The sequence below is a fragment of the Ahaetulla prasina genome, chromosome 15 (assembly GCF_028640845.1).
Source record: "Ahaetulla prasina isolate Xishuangbanna chromosome 15, ASM2864084v1, whole genome shotgun sequence".
In the NCBI taxonomy this organism is placed as follows: Eukaryota; Metazoa; Chordata; class Lepidosauria; order Squamata; family Colubridae; genus Ahaetulla; species Ahaetulla prasina.
Window position 1 is genome coordinate 4,592,410 of NC_080553.1, and position 24,697 is coordinate 4,617,106.

The 24,697-nt window shown below is 42.6% G+C and overlaps 1 protein-coding gene across 1 annotated transcript in view; it reads left to right on the forward strand.

The window, feature by feature from the left end:
- The first annotated feature begins 1,243 nt into the window (after positions 1-1,243).
- The window catches only part of AACS (acetoacetyl-CoA synthetase), a 59,312-nt gene continuing 35,858 nt past the window's right edge, over positions 1,244-24,697 (forward strand). Inside the window, exons 1-5 of the mRNA XM_058158474.1 lie at positions 1,244-1,458; positions 10,135-10,238; positions 13,524-13,644; positions 15,158-15,271; positions 19,958-20,055. Coding sequence (XP_058014457.1) covers positions 1,341-1,458; positions 10,135-10,238; positions 13,524-13,644; positions 15,158-15,271; positions 19,958-20,055 — 555 coding nt within the window. The 5' untranslated portion in view covers positions 1,244-1,340. The remainder of the gene's footprint in view (positions 1,459-10,134; positions 10,239-13,523; positions 13,645-15,157; positions 15,272-19,957; positions 20,056-24,697) is intronic.

Genomic DNA, 24,697 nt, shown 5'->3' on the forward strand with positions numbered 1-24,697 from the left:
ACCATTTGTTAAGTGAGTTTTGCCCTATTTTATGACCTTTCTTGCCACCGTTATTAAGTGAATCACTGCAATGATTCAGTTAGTAACACGGTTTGATAAGTGAATCTGGGTTTTTCATTGACTTTGCTTGTCAGGTCGCCAAAGGGTGACCCAGGACTGCAACCGTCATAAATATGAACCAGTTGCCAAGTGTCTGACTGTTGATCATGGGGTCTGCTGGAACTGTTGTTAAGTGTGAAAGACGGCCATAAGACACATTTTCAGTTCCAGTGTAATTTTGAATGGTCACTAAATGAATTGTTTTACATGGAGGAGTACCTGTATTTTAAATTTCAGAGTAATTTGGTGTCCTGGAAGCTTCCTGCATGACCTGATTCTGCCTCTATTCCTCAACCCAACCTACCTCGCAAAGTTGTCGTGAAAAAAAAAACATGACCTGCAATTAGAGGAAAGTCTTAAAGGAAGCTACCTATGCATAGAATTTTTTATTTTTTTTTAATTGGCCAAGTGTGATTGGACACACAAGGAATTTGTCTTTGGTGCATACGCTCTCAGTGTACATAAAAGAAAAGGTATGTTCATCAAGGTACAACATTTACAACACAATTGATGGTCTATATATCAATATAATAATATATAATCAATATATAAAGGGCCGGAATAGCTCAGGCTGTTAGAGCCTGTTATTAGAACACAGTAGCCTGCAATTATTGCAGGTTCAAGCCCGGCCCAAGGTTGACTCAGCCTTCCATCCTTTATAAGGTAGGTAAAATGAGGACCCAGATTGTTGGGGGGGCAATAAGTTGACTTTGTATATAAATATACAAATAGAATGAGACTATTGCCTTATACACTGTAAGCCGCCCTGAGTCTTCGGAGAAGGGCGGGATATAAATGTAAACAAATAAATAAATAAATAAATAAATAAAATAAATAAAATCATAAATCATAAGGATTGCAAGCAACAAAGTCATGAAATCACGACGGGTGGGTTCCTACAGTGTGTCAGTTTGCACTTGGCAGGTTTTATGAATTTTATTTTATTTTATTTTATTTTATTTGCAGGCTCGTATTTTCGCTGGCTCCCCTTCAAAGACCGGCCTTTCGCTCCGCGCACTATTTTTGGATTTTTTTTTTTTTTTTGCTGCGCTTCTGGCGGAAGTTCACTACCGGCGTCCGAAGAGGTGAGGCGTCCTATAAAAGGCGCCGGCAGGAGGCGGAGCTCCGCAGTCCTGCTTGGACCGGCAAGGTGGTCGCGGCTAGAGGGCGAAGCGGGCAGCGGAGGAGACTCGGCGGGTAGCAGCAGCAGCAGCAGCCGGGGTTTGTGCCCAAGCTTGACGATGTCTGGGGAGCTGGAGATCATGGAAGCGCAGCGGATGTGGGAGCCGGATTCCAAGCGCAACACCAGCATGGACCGGTTCAGGGCGGCGATCACCGCGGCTTATGGCATCCGCCTGGGTGAGTCCCCTGCGGGGGGGGAAGCCAGGCAAGAAAGCAACGCTCCGTCCATTTGCCCGCTTCCCTTTCCCGTTGCAGCCCAGTTCCCTCCCAGGAGGCAAAACCGCTTTTTTCCTCTTGGGATTGCTCCCCCCCCCCGCACAATGGCCCTGCAAGGTAGGCTGAGCAGGGCGCCCCGCAATTGCATTTAGCAAGATGCGCTGGCGTGAATCGGCAACCTGGCGCCCTCCGCAAATGAGATGCCGCCAGCTTTATTCTTGCTTATAGAATAGAATAGAATAGAATAGAATAGAATAGAATAGAATAGAATAGAATAGAATAGAATTTTATTGGCCAAGTGTGATTGGACACACAAGGAATTTGTCTTGGTGCATAGGCTCTCAGTGTACATAAAAGAAAAGATACGTTCATCAAGGTACAACATTTACAACACAATTGATGGTCAATATATCAATATAAATCATAAGGATTGCCAGCAACAAGTTACAGTCATACAGTCATAAGTGGAAAGAGATGGGTGACGGGAACGATGAGAAGATTAATAGTAGTGCAGATTCAGTAAATAGTCTGACAGTGTTGAGGGAATTATTTGTTTAGCAGAGTGATGGCCTTCGGGAAAAAACTGTTCTTGTGTCTAGTTGTTCTGGAGTGCAGTGCTCTATAGCGTCGTTTTGAGGGTAGGAGTTGAAACAGTTTATGTCCAGGATGCGAGGGATCTGCAAATATTTTATCTCTTTTGGGCTGATGGGCATATGGGGGAGGGCGCTATTGAATCTGGGGCTGCCTTTGCTGGGAGAGCCGATTGGCTGTCCAGCGGGACGGAAAGTTGCATTGCCCTAAAAGGAGAAAGATTTTATTCTTATTTTGTAATGCGTTTTTGGAAGCGAGCAATGAATCTTGGTAAGTGGAGCCTCCAGATGGGGAAGGAGTCTACCTTGGAGCAGCAGAGGCTTCCTCCAGTGGTGCTTAAATGATGCTAATCTGCTTGGTTGGTACCCTTTCATGTGGTCTGGTTTGTGAATGAACCCGTTGAGAAAGGATGTGGCATCCTTGCTGGCCCAAAAGTTGGAGCTGGTCCAAGATTCCCCCCCCACCTTCCCCCCCCCCCAAACTCTAGTTTATCTCCCTCATCTAGCATGTTGAACAGCAGTTTCAAATCAACCCATCGGGCTTGTTGCGTGTTGCACGTTGCCCACATATTCCGCATCCCACTCACATATTTTATCTTTCCCATGACGGTCTTCAGCCCGGCTGATGCAAGATCGGATCCTTGCTGGAGCAACCAGGTGAACAACAACCTGGCTCATCCTGACATAATTTGCAAGCCGGCAGGGTTACCTGTGAGCAAGGGTCTTCTTCAGGTCTGCTTGCCAGCAAAAAGGGATTTGAGACGCCCAGAGTCGCCTTGTCAGGCAGACGGGTGTCATCAAAATTCAATAAACCTATAATAAAATAAATCAACGGGACCTTGAGGCCTCCGCTGTGGGGTGACACAGCCTGAAAACCCTTTTTTTTTTGGTCTTGCAACCAATAGGACCTTAGAGTGTAAACGTGCAATTAGAATTTGAGAGCGAAAGAAGATGTTGTTTATATAAATAAGCATAGGAATATTAAGATATGATTAAAAAATATGGAAAAAGAATATTTTGGCAGAAATTGTAACTAAGTAAAATGTATTTGGATATGACAAGTTGTATAAGATGATATGGCCAATACTCTGTTCATATTAGGGGCCGTAATAGCTCAGGCTGTAAGGAGCCTGTTATTAGAACACAGCAGCCTGCAATTACTGCAGGTTCAAGCCCGGCCCAAGGTTGACTCAGCCTTCCATCCTTTATAAGGTAGGTAAAATGAGGACCCAGATTGTTGGGGGGGGCAATAAGTTGACTTTGTAAAAAATATACAAATAGAATGAGACTATTGCCTTATACACTGTAAGCCGCCCTGAGTCTTCGGAGAAGCGCGGGATATAAATGTAAATTAAAAAATAAATAAATATGTGGGTGTGTGTGAAGAAAAAAAATATCAAAATTTGATTTAAAAAAAGAATATAACACTGCAACCATCATGTGTATTTCAGTGTATTTTTGACTCACGTGAAACTGTGTCGACAATCTTTCAGGAAAAAAATGGGTTTTTAAAAAAAATTATTCCAAGAAACTGGGCCTCTAGCCCTCAAGGCTTGTACAAATCTGCATTTTGCATTGGATTTGGAAGTGTCTTTTTGCTGCAGTAGCTTAAACCAGCTGCCCGTTTCTCTTTCCTTCGCCTTTCTCTCGTTCTCTGCAGGCTGGAATCTGTAGAAAAGAGAAAAAAAAAATGCCTTGTGTAAATGCTGTCTTGTGTGTTTTGATTCCCCAAAGTGGGCAGGTTGTGCGTTTCCATGTGCCGAGCGAGGCCTGGTGCTTTTTGTAATTAGGAACTGAGCCAATATGCTGTAAAAAGGAATATTTAATAAGGTTTCTCATTTCTTACAATGGGGGGTGGGGGAGAGAATTTTAGAATGGTGATTTTTGCATAGAGCAAAAATAGGACAGCTACCTAGGAGATTCTGAACTACAGGTAGGTGGTTGACTTACAACAGTTCATTTAGTGACTGAAGTTACAATGGCATTGAAAAAACTGCTTTATGACCGTTTTTCACACTTATGAACTTTGCCGCATCCCCCCATGGTCATGTGATCAAAATTGCAATGTTTGGCAACTGGTTCATATTTATGACGGTTGCAGTGTCCTGGGGTCATGTGTGATCCCCTTTTGCGAACTTCTGACAAGCAAAGTCAATGGGAAGCCAGATTCCTTAACAATCGTGCTAACTTAGTAACTAGATAACTAGAGGGATTCCCTTAACCATTGTGGCAAGAAAGATCGTAAGATGGGGCAAAAACCTCTTAACAGTTGTTTCACTTACCAATAGACAATTTTGGGCTCAATGGTGGTCGTAAGTTAAGGACTAACCATAAAGCTCCCATGGGGAGAGTCATTGGGTCTCCCCATTGAAGAGGCGAAGTTCGGTCTTCTGGCCATTTGGACAATACAGCTGTTTGTGCCCTAAAGCGTCAACGTGTGTGCAATACACAAGAAAATTGATCCATTGGAAACAATATCTTGCAATGCTGTGTGTATTTAATTATGGCCTTCTGTTTATCCGTGGAAGAATAACTGGGCAACTGTTTTTTCTCTTTGATTCTTTTTTTTTTTTAATCAAAATTTTTATTTTCCATAATAATTCCCACAATTTGACCAGTGTACAATACAATCACTTACCCAACAATCAATCCTATACTCAAATTATACTCAATCAGGGCTGCTCGACCGCCACCCCCTCCCTTAATCCTTCCTACCCTTCTCATCCTTCTTAAACTTCCCCCACCACCTTCTCCTCGCTTTCCTACTTCCCCACCTCTTTCCCACTTCTCACTACCATCCTTTCTAACCCTCTATCTTCTCCTTCTTCTTCTCCTCCTATCCTTTCTTCTCCCTCCCTTCTTTCCTACCTACCCACCTACCTACCTACTTTCTTCCTTCTTTACTCCTCTTTCCTTACCCTTTCCCTTCGGGAGTGGTTACCGAGCAGTCCCGACTTTACACCATTCCAACTTGTTTAATTCTACCATCATTCCTGTACAATGGCAACCAAGCAATTTATAGTCTTCCCCCATTTCCCCGAGACTTCCCAGAACAGAATACAGGGTATTGTAACTAACAAACATAATCTAAAATATAACATAAAACATATTCCATTTCACACCATCACACTATCAATCCCCTTCTTTCTTAAACTAATACATAGCAATTCCTAACTTCACTCAAAAACTAATTGATATTTTTAATCTGATACTTATTTTGAATATAATCAATCCACTTCCTCCATTCAAAAATATATTTTTCTTGTGTACAGTCTTTCAAGTAGGCAGAAATTTTGCCATTTCTGCTAAATTTGATACTTTACTAATCCATTCTCCAATTGTAGGTAAGTCTTCTTCTTCTCCTCCTATCCTTTCTTCTCCTCCTTCTTTCCTACCTACCCACCTACCTACCTACTTTCTTCCTTCTTTACTCCTCTTTCCTTACCCTTTCCTTCGGGAGTGGTTACCGAGCAGTCCCGACTTTACACCATTCCAACTTGTTTAATTCTACCATTATTCCTGTACAATGGCAACCAATCAATTTATAGTCTTCCCCCATTTCCCCGAGACTTCCCAGAACAGAATACAGGGTATTGTAACTAACAAACATAATCTAAAATATAACATAAAACATATTCCATTTCACACCATCACACTATCAATTCCCTTCTTTCTTAAACTAATACATAGCAATTCCTAACTTCACTCAAAAACTAATTGATATTTTTTAATCTGATACTTATTTTGAATATAATCAATCCACTTCCTCCATTCCAAAATATATTTTTCTTGTGTACAGTCTTTCAAGTAGGCAGAAATTTTGCCATTTCTGCTAAATTTGATACTTTACTAATCCATTCTCCAATTGTAGGTAAGTCTTCTTCTTCTCCTCCTATCCTTTCTTCTCCTCCTTCTTTCCTACCTACCCACCTACCTACTTTCTTCCTTCTTTACTCCTCTTTCCTTACCCTTTCCTTCGGGAGTGGTTACCGAGCAGTCCCGACTTTACACCATTCCAACTTGTTTAATTCTACCATTATTCCTGTACAATGGCAACCAATCAATTTATAGTCTTCCCCCATTCCCCCCGAGACTTCCCAGAACAGAATACAGGGTATTGTAACTAACAAACATAATCTAAAATATAACATAAAACATATTCCATTTCACACCATCACACTATCAATTCCCTTCTTTCTTAAACTCTAATACATAGCAATTCCTAACTTCACTCAAAAACTAATTGATATTTTTAATCTGATACTTATTTTGAATATAATCGTTCCACTTTCTCCATTCCAAAATATATTTTTCTTGTGTACAGTCTTTCAAGTAGGCAGAAATTTTTGCCATTTCTGCTAAATTTGATACTTTACTAATCCATTCTCCAATTGTAGGTAAGTCTTCTTTCTTCCAATATTGTGCAATCAATAGTCTTGCAGCAGTTATTAAGTTCAAAATCTCTTTGATTCTTGATGTAGAAAATAAATGCAGAGTTATCTCAGATAGATAGGGAAATTTGCTTCTTTTTGCAAACTTAAAAGAGATTGTGTTAGCTTTAAAAAAAAGATGTGCAAAAGTATCCATTGCCCTCCTTTTCACATTTTTGCTCAGCTGCTGCTGGAGTTTGCAAGTGTGATCGTGGGTGTGGGTTTGTGAAACGGGAGGCTGGAAAATAAATTAGCTAGCATCCCTGTGTTTGTTTCCAAGCAACTTTTGCTTTTTTTTTTTTGCTTGCTTCTGTTCTTCAAGTAAACAGCGATGCTCCTGCAAACTAATTAGGTCGTTAACTCGGATGTTCACAGAGCTGGAAAAGTAAATACTGATTTGGTGAAACCTGAGATACAGGAAAGCCTCAACTTACAACCATTCATGTAGTGACCATTTGAAGTTATAACAGCATTAAAAAAAAACCTTTTTCATACTTATGACCATTGCGGCATCCCTGGGGTCACATGATAAAAATTCAGATGCTTGGCCACTGACTCATACTTACAACGGTTGCCCAGAGGGTCACGTGATCCCCTTTTGTGAACTTCTGACAAGCAAGAGGGAGGAAGCTGGATTCACTTACCAACTTACTACTTACTTTATTGATTAGACCTTGGGCCATATCAAAGTGCAGCGTTCCAGACACAAATTATTACTAAAATCTGATAAAATACAATTCAAAATGGAATTGGAATAAAATACAATTCAAAATGAAATGGGAATAAAATGCAGTTTAAAATGACTTTGCAATAAAATACAATAATTTAATGTATCGTGTTTCCCTGAAAATAAGACTGGGCCTTATATTAATTTTCCAAAAGAAAAGGTTTATTTTCTGGGTAGGTCATATTTTTGGGGAAATACTGTACTAAATGCATCCATCCGGCTGACAACCTTAACTGGGGCTTATTTTGGGGATAGGGCTTATTTTCGGGGAAACAGGGTATATATAGATAAAAATACGATAAAATTATATTGTGGGGTGCCGCAGAGGTCGATTCTCTCGCCCCTTCTGTTCAACATCTATATGAAGCCGCTGGGTGAGATCATCAGTGGCTTCGGTGTGAGGTACCAGCTGTACGCTGATGACACCCAGCTGTACTTTTCCACACCGGGCCACCCCAACGAAGCTATCGAAGTGCTGTCCCGGTGTTTGGAAGCCGTACGGGTCTGGATGGGGAGAAACAGGCTCAAGCTCAATCCCTCCAAGACAGAGTGGCTGTGGATGCCGGCACCCCGGTACAGGCAGCTGCAGTTGAAGCTGACTGTTGGGAGCGAAACATTGGCCCCGATGGAGAGGGTGCGCAACTTGGGCGTTCTCCTGGATGAACGGCTATCTTTTGAAGATCATTTGACGGCCGTCTCCAGGAGAACTTTTTACCAGGTTCGCCTGGTTCGCCAGTTGCGCCCCTTTCTAGACCGGGATGCCCTATGCACGGTCACTCACGCCTCATGTTTGTCTGGATTACTGCAATGCTCTCTACATGGGGCTCCCCTTGAGGGCATCCGGAGGCTTCAGTTAGTTCAGTTCCAGCACAGCTCTGGAGATAGAGGGAGCCCTCGTGGCTCCCATGTGACACCTCTCCTGCGCAGACTGCACTGGCTGCCTGTGGCCTTCCGGGTGCACTTCAAGGTCTTGGTAACCAGCGCTCCCCCATGGCATAGGGCCGGGCTATTTACGGGACCGCCTGCTGCGACCGAAGGGCCTTCTCTGTGGGGGCTCCCACCCTCTGGAACGAACTCCCCCCAGGACTTCGTCAACTTCCGGACCTCCGAACCTTCCGTCGCGAGCTTAAAACACATCTATTCATCTGCACAGGACTGGATTAGATTTTAAATTTTATATTGGCTTTAATGGGTTTTATTATTTATATTGTTTTTTAAAAAATTGGGCCATGTAGAATAAGCTTTTTAACAGTTATTTTATTCTGTATTTATATGTACTTTTTTATTCGCCTGTGAACCGCCCTGAGTCCCTAGGGAGATAGGGCGGTATACAAATATGATAAATAAATAAATAAATAAATAAATAAATAAATATTTCGGTATCTACCTCAATCAGTCCCATATATGCTGGTCTCAACCGAACCATTTTGTTTAAGTACCGTGCGATATTAAATTTTATTTCAGATTGTGTTAATAACTTAATAATTGCAGCAATTCACTTAATAACTGTGGCAAAAAACCTCACTTAACAGCTGTCTTGTTTAACAACAGAAACGTCGGGCTCAATTGTTGTAAATCAAGAATTACCTGTGCTAACAGGCCAACTTTAAGGGGGAGAGGAGCAGAACTGGGGTGCCCCGAGGTACCCTTGGCACCGCGCGATAGTTACTTAGAACTTCCCTTTTGTAAATAATCCTCTTTTCCCCCCTTTTTCCTTCTCAGTTATGCAGCTCTTCCTTGTTATTCCCCAAGGGAACTAAAAGCAGAGCAAAGAACCAGAAGCAATCTCTAGTTTGCTCTAGTAATTTCAGAGATCTGGTTTGTTTGCCTGGGGGCCCAGTCAGAAGCCAAGATGGAACCATCAATTGACCGCTAAATCATTAAGAGAAAAATAGCACTGGAGGGTTTTTTTTGGCTTCCTTCCTTTCAAGCATTAGCTTGAAAGAAATTATTTATCTGATTTTATTGGACTTTGCATTAAAGGTGCTTGAGAGAGAGAGAAGGGAGCTGTTTGTTGCCAACAAGCAAGTATGGAAGCAATAATTTTTTTAAAAAAATTCAGGCCAGACAGGTGCCTTCTGCATCTGATGCTGCTTTTGCGAGCAGATGGAGAGTAAAACTTGTCAAAGGGGTTGATTTGAACAGCTTTTAATTTGCTTTCTTTGAGAAAAAGGAGGAAAGTGGTACAGTAGTGGCCAAAATTGTGGAAACCTTTTGGGAAAAGGTGTATTTTTGAGGTTTGATGGCTATTAACACCACTTTTTTTGGGAGTTTCAAGATCATCCTATTCCACTGCTGGAATGGCCTGGGAATAGCCCAGACCTTCTTAACCCAATTGAAGATCTATGGAGCCGACCAAAGAAACTTGTTAGTCAGAAGCGATCCAGCAATAAAACCCAGTTAATTGAAGCCATCCTTCAATCTTGGTTTCACATTATAACAGCTGCAGAACTAAAAGACTTGGTTCACTCCATGGGAAGATGTTGTAAGGCTGTAATTCATGCTAAAGGTTATCCAATGAAGTTAACTGACATGTTGATCATTTTTTGTATATCTCGTTTTTTCTACGTGTTTCACTTTTCTTCTTTATACTGTAACTGCTATTCTAATAGCAAATCCTTCAGAAAAGTTATTGCGTTACAGTCTTAATTAAATTATCTTTTCATTGATATATAATTTTACGGTACTATTACTCCAAAAAAAGTGTTGTTATTAGCCAATTTTAGAAAATACACTTTTCCCAAAAGGTTGCCATAATTCTGGCCACTACTGTAGAGTCTAAACTGAGTTGAAAGGTTTCTGCCAGTTTAGGCAACCATCTAAATGGTCTTTTCTGTAGAAAATAATTATGGATTGCGGTTTTAACTGGGGGTCTTTGTTTTCCTTCCAGCCAACTACAGCGAGTTTTACCAGTGGTCTGTACAGCATTATTCGGATTTCTGGGCAGAGTTTTGGAAATTCAGCGGGATCGCCTTTTCTCGGCTTTATGATGAGGTAAGCTGACAATAACAGAGCTGGAAGGGGCCTTGGAGGTCTTCTAGTCCAACCCACTGCTCAGGCAGGAGACCCTATACAATTCCAGACAAATGGCTGTCCAATGTCTTCTTGAAAACTTCCAGTGATGGAGCATCCACAACTTCTTAAATGCAAAATGTTCCACTGGTTAATTGTCCTCACTGTTAGGAAGCTTCTTAATTCCAGGTTGCTTCTCCCAATGGGTTAGTTCCCACCCATTGTTTCTTGTCCTGCCCTCTCTGGTGCTTTGGAGAATAGCTTGACTCCCTCTTCTTTGTGGCAGCCCCTTAGAGATTGGGACACAGCTGTTTTTCGATCGATCGATTATTCAGGCTAACTGGGGACTGAGTCATGCAGAAGATGATGGATGTGACCATCCACCTCATTATAGGTCGTCTTCTCCAGCTTCGGTGAGCAAAGGATGGCAGGGTCATTGCCAACATTGCACAAATCAATATCTCCACTTTCCTGGCTTTTTCAACAATTCCTCCATGGGAGAAAGTCTGTAGAGATTCTCTGTCATCCAGGTCATGGTTGTCCCAAATGTGCTTTTTTCAGGAGGCAACTGGACTTTCTTGTTCTTTTTTTGAAGACGTTTTGCTTTTTATCCAAGAAGCTTCTTCAGCTCTGACTGGATAGTTGGGAATGGAAGGATTTATACTCCTTGCAGACAGCTGGTCATTTGCATCCTTTTAGAGGGTCCTAGAAGGACTTGGAGGGTTTACCTGAAAATGCACCTGGATGACTGATAATCTCTACAGACTTTTAGCCATACAATTTGGGATGAAGACCCTTTGAATGATGTGGGAGTAGGAATGGATTTCCAGAGGAAAAATTGCAGACTACAGGAACCATTTGCACTATGTCACCCCGAGGACACAGGTGAACCTCCAAGTGCTTCAACAACCCTCCAAAAGAATGGAAATGACCAGCTGTCTGCAAGGAATGTAAATCCTTCCATTCCCCACCATCCAGTCAGAGCTGAAGAAACTTCCTGGATGAGAAGTGAAGATAGATAGATAGAATTTTTTATTGGCCAAGTGTGATTGGACACACAAGGAATTTGTCTTGGTGCATATGCTCTCAGTGTACATAAAAGAAAAGATACGTTCATCAAGGTACAACATTTACAGCACAATTGATGATCAACATATCAATATAAATCATAAGGATTGCCAGCAACAAGTTATAGCCATACAGTCATAAGTGGAAAGAGATTGGTGATGGGAACTATGAAACGATTAATAGTAGTGCAGATTCAGTAAATAGTCTGACAGTGTTGAGGGAATTATTTGTTTAGCAGAGTGATGGCCTTCGGGGAAAAACTGTTCTTGTGTCTAGTTGTTCTGGTGTGCAGTGCTCTATAGCGTCGTTTTGAGGGTAGGAGTTGAAACAGTTTATGTCCAGGATGCGAGGGGTCTGCAAATATTTTCACGGCCCTCTTCTTGATTCGTGCAGTATACAGGTCCTCAATGGAAGGCAGGTTGGTAGCAATTATTTTTTCTGCAGTTCTAATTATCCTCTGAAGTCTGTGTTTTTCTTGTTGGGTTGCAGAACCGAACCAGACAGTTATAGAGGTGCAAATGACAGACTCAATAATTCCTCTGTAGAATTGGATCAGCAGCTCCTTGGGCAGTTTGAGCTTACTGAGTTGGCGCAGAAAGAACATTCTTTGTTGTCCTTTTTTAATGATGTTTTTGATGTTAGCTGTCCATTTGAGATCTTGCGATATGATAGAACCCAGAAATTTGAAGGTTTCTACTGTTGATACTGTGTTGTCAAGTATTGTGAGAGGTGGAAGTATGGAAGGGTTTTTCCTAAAGTCTACCACCATTTCTACGGTTTTGAGTGTGTTCAGTTCCAGATTGTTTTGGTTGCACCACAAGGCTAGTCGTTCGACCTCTCGCCTATATGCGGATTCGTCATTGTCTCGAATGAGACCAATCACTGTTGTGTCATCTGCGAACTTCAGTAGCTTAACAGATGGATCATTGGAGATGCAGTCATTGGTATACAGAGAGAAGAGAAGTGGGGAGAGCACACAGCCTTGGGGGGCCCCTGTGCTAATTGTACAGGTATTTGATGTGATCTTGCTTAGCTTCACCTACTGCTTCCTGTTTGTTAGGAAGCTTGTGATCCACTTACAAGCCTGTTCCGGTACCTGTAGCTGGTTTAGCTTAGTTAGAAGAATGTCTGGAATGATGGTATTGAATGCTGAACTAAAGTCTACAAAAAGGACCCTTGCATAGGTCTTTGGAGACTCAAGATGTTGTAGGATGTAGTACATTTTGAAATGTCTTCAAAAGAAAAAACAAGAAAGTCCAGTTGCCTCCTGAAAAAGCACTTTTGAGACAATCATGGAAGAAGCTCTGTAGATCCCCAACAAGACCTTTGTTGACTCAAAAGTTGACTTTTGAGTCCAAGCTCTGCTGAAGTTGGTGGACGTAGGTTGTGTTCTCAGCCATGCGTGAAAGAGTTGGTTTGGCATGGCTTTGTACCAGGAGGGTCTTTTGACTTCCGATTGGGTTTGGAGGTTTCCTAAAAGCCACTCACTCACGTATGAAGAGTTTGGGCCTTAATTAGCATTTTTTCCCAGGTCAGGTAAAGTTGGAAGGCTCTCTACAGGTAGTCCTTAACCTTACGACCGCAGTAAAAATTGGAAAATTCACCATTGAGTGGTGTTATGTGAGGCATCGCTGGATTTTATGGCCTCTTTTTTTGCCATGGTCATTCAGTGAATCACAGTTGTTAAGCAAGCCATGGCGTGTTTGCAGCTTCCCCATTGATGTCGCTTGTCAGAAGCCACTGGGGAACTCTCAAATGGTGCCTATGGGACTTGTGACCATCTTAAATGTGTGACGGTTGCAAAGTGCCCGGAATTTTACCATGTGACTGTGGGGATGCTGTGGCAACCATAAGTGCGAGGACTGGTTGTAAGTAACTCTTTTTAGTGCTGTCAGAACTTCAAACGGTCAGAAGTTTGAGGACTACTTGTAGTTTTCTTAGCAGAAGGCAACCTATGCCTTCTTCCAAAGGACTTTTTAAAAAATGTGCCCATCCGGTTGGATTTCTTGGTGGTGCCCCATCCCAGTAATAACCCAGTCTGATCCTGAGAGGGGAAAAATGCATCCAGCTAACTGGACTTAATGGAGCACATACCCCACCCCCCGGATGGTGAGGAGGGGCAGAAAAAGACCCCCATAATATTGATCCTTTGTGCCCTACATGGCTGCAGAATAAGGATGCTGGATGTATTCCCACCAGGTGATCGATCCCTCCAAGAGCATCGTGGATGTTCCCGAATGGTTTAAAGGCAGCCGTTTAAACTATGCCGAAAACCTCCTGAAGCATGAGGAGAACGATAAAATTGCCCTGTATGCCGCACGTAAGTCCCCTGTGTGAATCTTCATAATTGCTGGATCTATAACTATTCACATCTCTCTCTCTCTCTCTCTCCCTCTCCCTTTTTCTCTCTTTCTCTCCCTCCCTCTCCTGCCCCCCTCTCTCTTTCTCTCTCCCTCCCTCTTTCTCCCTCATCATAATTATTAGCAGTCATGCGGGAATAATTTTTCCAGTTATCTTTTAGGAACCCCTCTCTGGTTTACAAGGTGGGATTTCCTTGTGGTCTCCCACCCCTGCCTTTTTTTCCCTCCCTTCAAATCCTTCTCAAGCATTCCTCCACCCAATCCAACGGTTCTTTCATTAGAGGCTGCAGGAATACTTCCTGTCTCCCAAAAACCTCTCGCCGTTGTGCATGCTGGGGTTGTGTGTGTCTCTTTTTTTTCTTTGGGGGTGTCCGGATTCTCCCCCCCCCCCCCGCTCTCTCCCTTGGTAGCTGGAGTTGCAGAAGGCTAGGGTACTTCTTCCCCACACCATAATCGCCCCAAACTTTCTTGGGCCACTCCTTCAAGTACCGCTGCAGATATACTCTGCTGTTCATGCATCTTGCATTCAGATCCTTTGCACACCTGGATGTTCTCCAGGCTGCTAAAAACCCTTTTAAGCCCCAGCCAGACCCACCTCTCTGCCATCTCCTCCTCCAGCCAAAGAATTTTGCAAGTTGTGTTGCGTTGATTTAGTAACATTGCGTGAGAACCATCGGGACACATTGCCTGTTCTTGTCTTAGTTATTAGAAAAAAAAAACCCATCCTGGATTAAATTTGAAGGAGTGAAACGGGTGAAATCTAGCAGGTTCTGGCAGGTTGTGGAGAACCGGCAGTGGAAATTTTGAGTAGTTCGGAGAACCGGCAAAGGCCACCTCTGGCTGGCTCCAGAGTGGGGTGGGAATGGGGATTTTGCAGTATCCCTCCCCCAGGAGTGGAGAGGGAATGGGGATTTTGCAGTATCCTTCCCTTGCCCCACCAACCAAGCCACGCCCACAGCACTGGTAGTAAAAAAAATTGAATTTTTTTGGGAGGGGAATTGGGGGGTTGAGGCTAGAGATGGAGTGATGGTGAATGTACAGGGATTATTGAAGATGTATAAATATAATTAATGTAGGGTCGGGCCTGCCCAGTTACCATTTTAGAACGGTGGGGAGGGAGAAAAGAGAGAGTAGGAGGTAGGAAAGAGGGGAAGAGGAAGGAAGAGGGGTAGAAGAGGGAGAAGGAAGGTGTAGGGTGGAGGGAGGAGAGGATGTAGATAAGAGAAGGAGAGGAAGGTCTGGAAAGTAAAAGAAGGTAGAAGAGGGAAGAGTGTTAAAAAGGGGGGTGGTGATTGGGCAGGCCCGACTAAATGTATATAACTGTACATTGAATGAGTTGTTTGACATGATTGTAAAAATAAAACTTTTTTACTAAAAAAATAAATAAATTTGAATTTCACCACTGGGTTAATATATTATTTGCTTTGACTTCTTGCTGCCAACCTGCAACTGGACCTGATCTTGTTCCCTCAGGGGAAGGCAAGGAAGAGATCGAAAAAGTGACCTTTGAAGACCTGAGGCACCGGGTGGCTTTCTACGCTGCGGCCATGAGGAAGTTGGGGGTGCAGCCCGGAGACCGAGTTGTGGGTGAGTCCACCATTCTCCTTCCAGCAATTTTTTCTTTCAACCAGGATGTGCAAACATCAGATCCGACCTTCTGAAAGAAGCTTTACAGGAAGGAACAGGCGCATGAAAGACAGGTTAGGTGACTTTTAGCTAAGTGTTGCTGAGATGGGACAAGAAAAACTTGATGGGTCATTTGAAATCAAAACTCTTGCAATAAATGACAGGTGAAAAACGGGTCTCATTTAACCAAAGAAAGACTTTGCTGAACCTTCTGGGCGGAGAGTGGGGCCACACATTTGTAACTTTATATATATATATATATATATATATATATATATATATATATATATATATATATATATATATATATATCTCTTTGGTTATTCGGGTTTTCTCCCGCGTAAAATTATTATTTTTTTTAAATTTTATTTTAGTACAAATAATCCATGTGTTGTCTGGGTACCAATTTTTGTGCAATAACAGTTAAAATTTACAATCGTATTCATTATTTAATCTATTCTTAACTTAATACCAATACGTTAAATATCTAATACTTTACATCCTCTTCTTAATTTGCTTAACTATATTAACTCTATTATATTTGTCCTCTAATCACAATTAAATATTTTCCATATCGCATAATAACCAGTTTGTTCTTTCTCTTTAATTGCCTGTGTTAATCTATTCATTTCTGCACATTCTAATATTTTCCTTATCATATTCTCCTCTGTAGGAATCTCTTCACTTTTCCAATTTTGTACAAATACAATTCTATCTGCGGTTATTACATGAATATACATTTTCTTTACTATAAGTTTCTGGTAAGATCCCCAACAGAAATATTTCAGGTTTCAAATCAATATGTTGTATCATCTTTTCCAACCACATACATATTTTTATTCAATATTTTTTAGTTTCTACACATGTCCACCACATATGATAAAAGATGCTAAATTATATGGTTTCTATACAAGAGAGGAGGATAAAAAAAACTATATAGCCATTTACTGAGTATTAAATTAGAAGAAGAACAAGTGAAGGAAACAATGATAGCCTGGGCAAAAAAATTTTGGTTATATGATAGAACTAGCAAAATGGCAGCAATTATGGGATAGAAATTACATTTATAACTTCTGAAAGGGCCTCAAGAATGCATGTTTGGGCAGCAGGTGGAGCTCGGGGTTTTCCGATGTCCAGAATGAAAGAAGAAGAGGAAGAAAATTAGAAGAAGATAACCTTTGTAGATCAGGATGGAAGTGTGGGGGCCTTGCTGGTCTCTGAGTGTGGTGGTTTTCTTGCAAGATGTTTCATTAACCACACTAGGTAACATCATCAGTGTTAGAAGGGAGTGGAGTTTGTGGGGAGAGGGGGAGGAGGAGGATTGTGGGGTCCTTGGTGCTCCCTGAGCATGGTGGTTTTCTTGCAGGCATTTCATGACCAAACTAGGTAACATCATCAGTGTTAGAAGGGAGTGGGGGTTTGCAGAGAGGAAGAGAAGGAGAAGGAGAAGAACTGTGAGGTCCTTGGAGTTCTTTGAGCTTGGTGGTTTTCTTGCAGATGTTTCATGACCCAACTAGGTAAAATCATCAGTGCTAGAAGGGAGTGGGGTTTGCAGAGTGGAGGAAGAGGTGGGAAGGGGAGGATTGCGTGGGGATCCTTGGTGCTCTCTGAGCTTGGTGGTTTTCTCGCAGACATTTCATGACCAAACTAGATAACATTATCAGCACTCGAAGGGAGGGAGATTGTGGAGTAGAGGAAGAGGAGAGGAAGAGGACTGTGGGATCTTTGGTGCTCCCTGAGCTTGGTGGTTTTCTTGTAGGTGTTTCTTCACAAAACCAGGTAGCGACGCACTAATGATGTTACCTAGTTTGGTCATGAAACATCTGCAAGAAAACCACCAAGCTCAGAGAGCATCAAGGACCTCCCATAGGAGGAAAATTGCCAGTCATGTTGCTGTCCAGTACACCTTCACCTCTTGCACAAACCGCAGGCCTCCGTTTGACCTCTTCTGTCCTCAAAAGTTAAGAAGGGCTGTTGATACCTTGTGGTTGACCTGTTGTTGGGTCATAGGATCCCTTGCCCCATTGTTCCTTGTGTTGCAATGCAGCCATCGAGACCTCTTGCATCAGGTTACATTGGGTTTTTCCCTTTGAGAAGGTCTTGAGTAACGTACGTGTGTGTGTGTGTGTGCTGGGAACTGCCCCCGCAAAAAAATGTGGCCACGTAATCCATATTTATGCCTCGTCCTCGTTCATCCAGTGGGTTCGTTTGCACATGATATCTGATTTTGCTGGAACGGTTTCAGAGCAGGTTTGGGATGCTTCCAAAGTAAGGTTAGAAGACGAGTTAGCGTTTTCCACTGAATTCAGAGTCATGTGCATTAGAGGTGGTCCTTGCTGTAAAACCGCTCCTTTAGTGACTGTTTGAAGTTGTAACACCAAAGAATAGAAAAACAGAGTTGGAAAGGGACCTTGTAGGTCACCTAGCCCAACCCTCCGCCTAAGCAGAAGATCCTACACCATTTCTGACATATGGCAGTCGAGTTTCTTCTTGAAAGCGCCCAGTGATGAAGCTCCCACAACTTCTAAAGGCAACTTCTGTTCTATGGGTAGATTCGTTCTCACTGTCAGAAAATTTCTGCTTATTTCCAGGCTGAATCTCTCAATCAGTTTCCATCCATTATTCTTTATCTGGTCTTTGGGTGCTTTGGAGAATAGCTTGACCCCCCTCCTCTCTGTGGCAGCCCCTCAAATATTGGAAGATGCTATCCTGTCTCCCCTGGTCCTTCTCTTCACTAGACTAGCCAGGCCAAGTTCCTGCAACCGTTCATCATATGTTTTAGCCTCCAGTCCCCTCATCATCCTGGTTGCTCTTCTATGCACTCTTTCCAGAGTTTCAATATCTTTTTTTCATTGCGGTGACCAAAACTGGATGCAATACTCTAGGTATGGTCTTACTAAGGCTTTATAGAGTAATATTAGCACCTCCCTTAATCTTGATTGTATACCTCTATTAATGCAATTTAGGATTGCATTGGCTTTTTTGGCTGCTACTGCTGCACACTGTTGGCTCATACCGTATTTCCCCGAAAATAAGACCCTGTCTTATATTTTTTCAAACCCTGAAATAAGTGCTTGGCCTTATTGCCATGTGCTCAAAAGCCCGATTGGTCTTATTATCAAGGGATGTCTTATTTCGAGGGAAACAGGGTAGTTAATTGGTTGTCCACTAAGACTCCAAGTTTCCTCTCACAGTTACTGCTTAGTAAGCCTGTCAAGATCCATCTGGATCTTGAGTCTATCTTCTAGGGTGTTGGCTATTCCTGCCAGCTTACTATCATCTGCAAAGAAAGTGACTTACAGCTGGCACTCACACTTACAACTGGTATTCATACAACGGTTGCAGTATCTCCATGGTCAGAATTTGGGCATTTGAAAACTTTCACACTTACAACAGTTGCAGTGTCCTGGGGTCACGTGATCTCCGTTTGTGATCTTCTCTGTCAGTTTCCGACAAAAACTCAATGGATTTACTTAATGACCATACGATTTGCTTCACGGAACCTGGATTCACTTAATGACCATACGATTCACTTAACAACGGCAATGATTGGCCGTGTGTAAAAAGGCCATAAAATCAGATATGGTTCCCGTAACATTTTGTTGAGCGATGGAAATGCTGGGGGTCCCATTTTGGAGGATTTACCTGTAAATCCAGGTAATGATTTTTCTGGTCTTGGTTGAGCAGGATTGTCAAGTTACTCATTACGATTTTCACAACCCATCTTGGCTTTGTGGCTCGAACCAGCCAGGCCTGATCTGAGGACTATCTCTTGGCCTAGTAAGGAGATAAAACTCAGGTTTCTGTTGGTTTTCAAAACGTGCCACTGAGCCCGAAGGACCAGTTTGGGGGTTGGGTGCCTGCAACCATTCCTGGCTCCCCCTTGAGGGCTCCAGAATGCCCCAAACCTAAAAATTTCTCAGGATCTTGAGGAACCTCCTGGCTGCTGGTTCTTATTCCTAATTAGCCGGATGGGTTTGTGGGCTTCTTAAAAGAGAAGGGGAAGATGTGGGGCTTCTTCCCCTTCCTCTTCCCAGCCTTGATTTGGGGTTGTGCAAACTTCTTGCCTTTGTGCAACTCACCTGGGTTGCGTTACCTGTCAGGGGACTCAGCAGGAAGAAGTGATGATGCAATATACACTTAGCAGGTAGGAGGCATCACAGATGGTTTGGGGGCCTTTGGATCCAGGGGGGTCAAATTGGATTTCTTTGAGGGCCAGATCAGCCTTGTAGGTCTCTGCGGACTGGCCAGGGAGCATTTTCACAGCTGATTTTCTACCTAGACGGCCTCCTGAAGCACTTTGCTAGCCAAAACAGGCCGTGCAGGGGCCTCATGTGCCCCCTCTACACCCTGTTTTGGCTGGCAAATGCTTCCGGAGGCCGTCCAGGCCGAAAATGGGCTGCATGGGATGCCATGCGCCCCCCCCTCGCATCCCATTTTGGCTGCCACAGGGACCATGGACCAGTTCTTTTGTTATTTCCAGGCCGCCCCTATCGGCCAGATTTAAGCACCGGATCCAGCCCGCGGGCCTTGAGTTTGACACCCCTGCTTTGGATGATCTGATCTCATGTGGCTTTTACTTTCTTGATCGCTGGGTGACTTAAGCTAAGATCCATCCTCCCTCTTCCATTTTTGCAATCGTTTCAGGTTACCTGCCCAACGGGATCCATGCCGTGGAAGCTATGCTGGCCTCTGCTAGCATCGGAGCCATCTGGAGTGCCACGTCGCCGGATTTTGGCGTCAACGTGAGTGACCCTCACTTAAGCACTTCATTCCCAAATCCCCCTCCTACATTTGCACCGTCTAACGAAGGGCAAATTCCTTTTGGGCAAAGCAATACCAGTAGTCCTCAACTTGCAACCATTCATTTTAACAACCAAAGTTACAATGATGTGGAGTAGTAACTTGCCACCTCAATAACATGTGATCAGAATTTGGACACTTGGCAATAGGCAGGTATATACAGTGATTGCAGGGTCTGGGGGTCACGTGATGGCTATGGTAGCAGTGGTGGCGCAGTGGTTAGAAGGCAGTATGCAGGCTAATTTGGCCGACTACCAACAGTTTGACCCTCACCGGCTCAAGGTTGATTCTGCCTTCCGTCCTTCTGAGATTGGTGGATCTGAGATTGAGGACCCAGATTGTTGCGGGCAAGAGGCTGACTCTGTAAACTCTGTAAACTCTGTAAACTCTGTAAAAAGGCTGTAAAGCACCGTGAAGCGGTATATAAGTCTAAGGACTGGATTAGATTTTAAATTTACTGGTTTTAATCATTTATATTGTTTTTAATAATTCGGCTATTTAGAATAAGTTTTTTAATTGTTATTTTAGTCTGTATTTATATTTTTTTTACTTGCCTGTGAACCGCCCTGAGTCCCTAGGGAGATAGGGCGGTATATAAATGTGAAAAATAAATAAATAATAAATAAAATAAATAAGTGCAATTGCTATTGCTATTCCTTTTTTCCTGCCTGCCTGCCTCCTTTCCTTCTTCCTTCCATGGTGCGCAGTGGTTACAATGCAACATTGCAGGCTAACTCTGCCAACTGCCAGCAGTTCAAATCTCACCAGGCTCAAGGTTAACTCAGCCTCCACTCCTTCTGAGGTTGGTAAAACGAGGACCCAGATTGTTGAGGGCGATAGGCTGACTTTGTAAACCGCTTAGAGAGGGCTGGAAAGCACTGTGGAGCGGCATATAAATCTAAGGGCTGTTGATATTTGTGACCTTCCCCGCTGGTTTCCGACAGGCAAAATCAATGGTAGAAACTAGATTCGCTTAAGAAGTGTGAGATTTGCTTAAAGACCGTGGCAAAAGCTGCAAAATCAGATGTGACTTGCTTAATGACTGCATTGCTTAGCAGTGGAAATTCATAAGCCAAGGACGATTTGTAGACTTCAGAGTTGACTTTTATGGTATCATCAGAAGAGGGGAGTCAAACGCCACTGTTTTTAGCTAAAGACTGAGTTTTTTTGGGGGGGGGAATTATCTGATGCTTATAGTCACAGTTCACATAAATGTGTGTGTGTGTAATTTAGGATCTCAGCTGAATTTAATTTTAAAAGTCCTTCATATGCAAACTGGAAGCAAACTTGCAATGTGGGAATCAGTGATTCTAACATGGCTTGTCTTCTGCTGCTCTGGAGATGCCTGGAAGGTGGACATCTAGTTCCATGAATGGTGGAACGGGGCTGAACAAAAGACCCATTCTGCATACCGAGACACATACTGGGACGTTGTGCCCAAGACACACGATGGTCTCTACTACTGGTCCTGCCTTGTCTGAGTATAGTATAATAGAATAATAATAAAATTATTATTCTACTTAAAAACCTCCAGTGATGGAGCACCCAAATTTTTAATAATTTACGTTAATGTACCCAGATAATTATAGAACGTAGAATAAAAGGGTTGGAAGGGATCTTGAAGATCTTTTAGCTCAATCCCCTACTCAAACAGGAGACCCTATGCCATTTCAGACAAGTGGCTATCTAGTCTCTTCTTAAAAACCTCTAGTGATGAAGCACCCACAACTTCTGATGGCAAGCCGTTCCACTGATTAAATATTCTCAGGAAGTTTCTCCTTAATTCCAGGTGGCTTCTCTCCTTGGTTAGTTTCCATCCATTGTTTCTTGTCTGGCCTGTGGATGCTTTGGAAAATAAGTTGAGCTCTGCCCTTTGTGGCAGCCCCTCAATTACTGGAATACTGCCATCATGTCCCCCCCAGTCCTTCTTTCAGTAGATGATTCCTTGTGCCATATCCGTCATTGGAGGTTGGCGATCCTATTTTTATCAACAGTTGCACGAAAAAGTGCTGTTGAGTTTTGCTCAAACCGGTCCCTTAGTTTTTGAACCCATGATGTTCTTCTTCTGCCTGGACCTCGTTTGCCATCAATTTTTCCATGGGGGATTAAATGAAGTATGCCGTGTTTTTCCAGGTGCCACATCGCATGCCCAAAGTATTCTAACTTTCGCTTTTTGGTGGTTTTCACGATTTCCCTTGGCTTCCCCATGCGGCTTATTGCCTCCTCATTTCTGATTTTGTCAACCCAACTTATACGTAACAGCAGTCTGTAAATCCACATTTCAAATACTTCTAGATTCTGACTAGTCTCTTCACTAGGCTGGCCATATCCAATTCCTGCAACCTTTCATCATATACAGTAGTGGCCAAAATTGTGGAAACCTTTTGGGAAAAATATATTTTTGAGGTCTGATGGCTAATAACACCAGGTTTTTTGGTTTGGTTTTTTTTTTTTGGAGTTTCAAGATCATCCTATTCCACTGCTGGAATGGCCTGGGAATAGCCCAGAGCTTCATCCAATGGAAAATCTATGGAGCCGACTAAAGAAACTTGTTAGTCAGAAGCGACCCAGCAATAAAACCCAGTTAATTGAAGCAATCCCTCAATCTTGGTTTCACAATATAACAGCTGCAGAACTAAAAGACTTGGTTCACTCCACAGGAAGACGTTGTAAGGCCATAATTCATAGTAAATGTCTGATTGCCTCCGATCAATACTCAAGAAAGGATAACCCTGACTCCATTTGATTATAGAGAAACGTAACTTTTACTGAGCACGTCTGATTGCAATAGAAGGAAAGCTAGAACTGGAAGTAGATATGGCTTACAGATACATTTCCGCTTTTTCAGCCCTCCTCCCTCCAAAGGTCAAACAGTTGTAGTCCAATGTCCTTCTCCTCTTTGGCCACGAGGTACCCGATGTTATTCCTCTGTCTGTCTTCTGGTTGGTATGCCTGGCATGCAGTGGTCATTAAATCTGCGGGAGTCTGTTTGAATTCTTCTTCCCTCCTCCTTTCAAATGGCAGCCAGAACGCTTAAAGGGCCACAACCCCATTAATCACGCCTGACAACAAATAGCAATAAAACATTTAACGCAGTGATAAAACAGTTACACACTCTACTAAGTAAATAAACACTTAAAGTAATAAGCGGAGGCTGACAGTAACGTTACCCACCTCAGTATTAACTGACATGGTGATAACTTTTGTATATTTCATTTTTTCTACGTGTTTCACTTTTCTTCTTTATGCTGCAACTGCTATTCTAATAGCAAATCCTTCATAAAAGTTATTGCATTACATTCTTGATTAAATTATCATGCCATTGATATAATTTTACGGTACTACTCAAAAAAAAGTGGTGTTTGTTTGTTTGTCACAACAGTATATATAAGCATAAGCATGAAATAACTACGATATATAAGCATAAATATAATTATAAGTATAGGGGGGCTAGGACGTTGAGCTTGTCGATCGAAAGGTCGGCAGCTCAGCGGTTCGAATCCCTAGTGCTGCTGTGTAATGGGGTGAGCTCCCGTTACTTGTCCCAGCTTCTGCTAACCTAGCAGTTTCGAAAGCACGTAAAAATGCAACTAGAAAAAATAGGGGCCACCTTCGGTGGGATGGTAACAGCATTCTGTGCGCCTTTGGCGTTGAGTCATGCTGGCCACATGACCACGGAGACGTCTTCGGATAGCGGTGGCTCTTTGGTTTTGAAACGGAGATGAGCACCGCCCCCTAGAGTCAGCAACGATTAGCACGTATGTGCGAAGGGAACCATTACCTTTTACCTTATAATCATAAGTATGTAATAACTATATGAAATTGGATACAATCAGAGGGAACATTAGGACAGGAACGGTAGGCACGTTGGTGCTCTTATGCATGCCCCTTATTATTAGCGTGTTATTAGCTAGTTTTAGAAAATACACTTTTTCCAAAAGGTTTCCATAATTTTGGCCACTACTATAGTTTTAGCCTTTCTCCACTCCTCTAAGAATTTGTTTTCCTCATAGCTCGAGTCTTAACCTCTCACTAAAACTAAAACTCTTCCGTCTCTGATTCATCTCGCACCGCTGAGTCCCGTCTCTGTTCTGCATGGAAGGAATTTGCTAGATTTGCTGTGGTCCATCTGAGGACAACCTGGAGAAAATTATGAGCTGCGCACACAATCATTTGCTGAGATGGCCGGCTCTTAAAATCAAGTAAATACAGATAGCCCTCCACAAGGGAGTCCAGAATTTCGGTTGTTAAGCAACTCATTTTTTGAAGTGAGTTTTTTTTGTCCCCTTGTACGGCCTTCCTCGCCACAGTTGTGAATCCCTGCGGTTGATAAATTGGTAACCTGGTTGTGAAGTGAATATGGCGTCCCCGATGATTTTTTTGCTTGCCAAAAGGGGATCACGTGACCTTGGGACACAGCAACGGTCATAAATATGAACCGGTTTCCAAGCGTCTGAATTTTGATCACGGAGATGCTACGAAGGTCGTAAGTGTGAAAAAAAACAGACATAAGTCACTTTTTTCAGTGGCATTGTAACTTTGAAACGGTCACTAAATGAATGCTTGTAAGTCAAGGACTGCCTG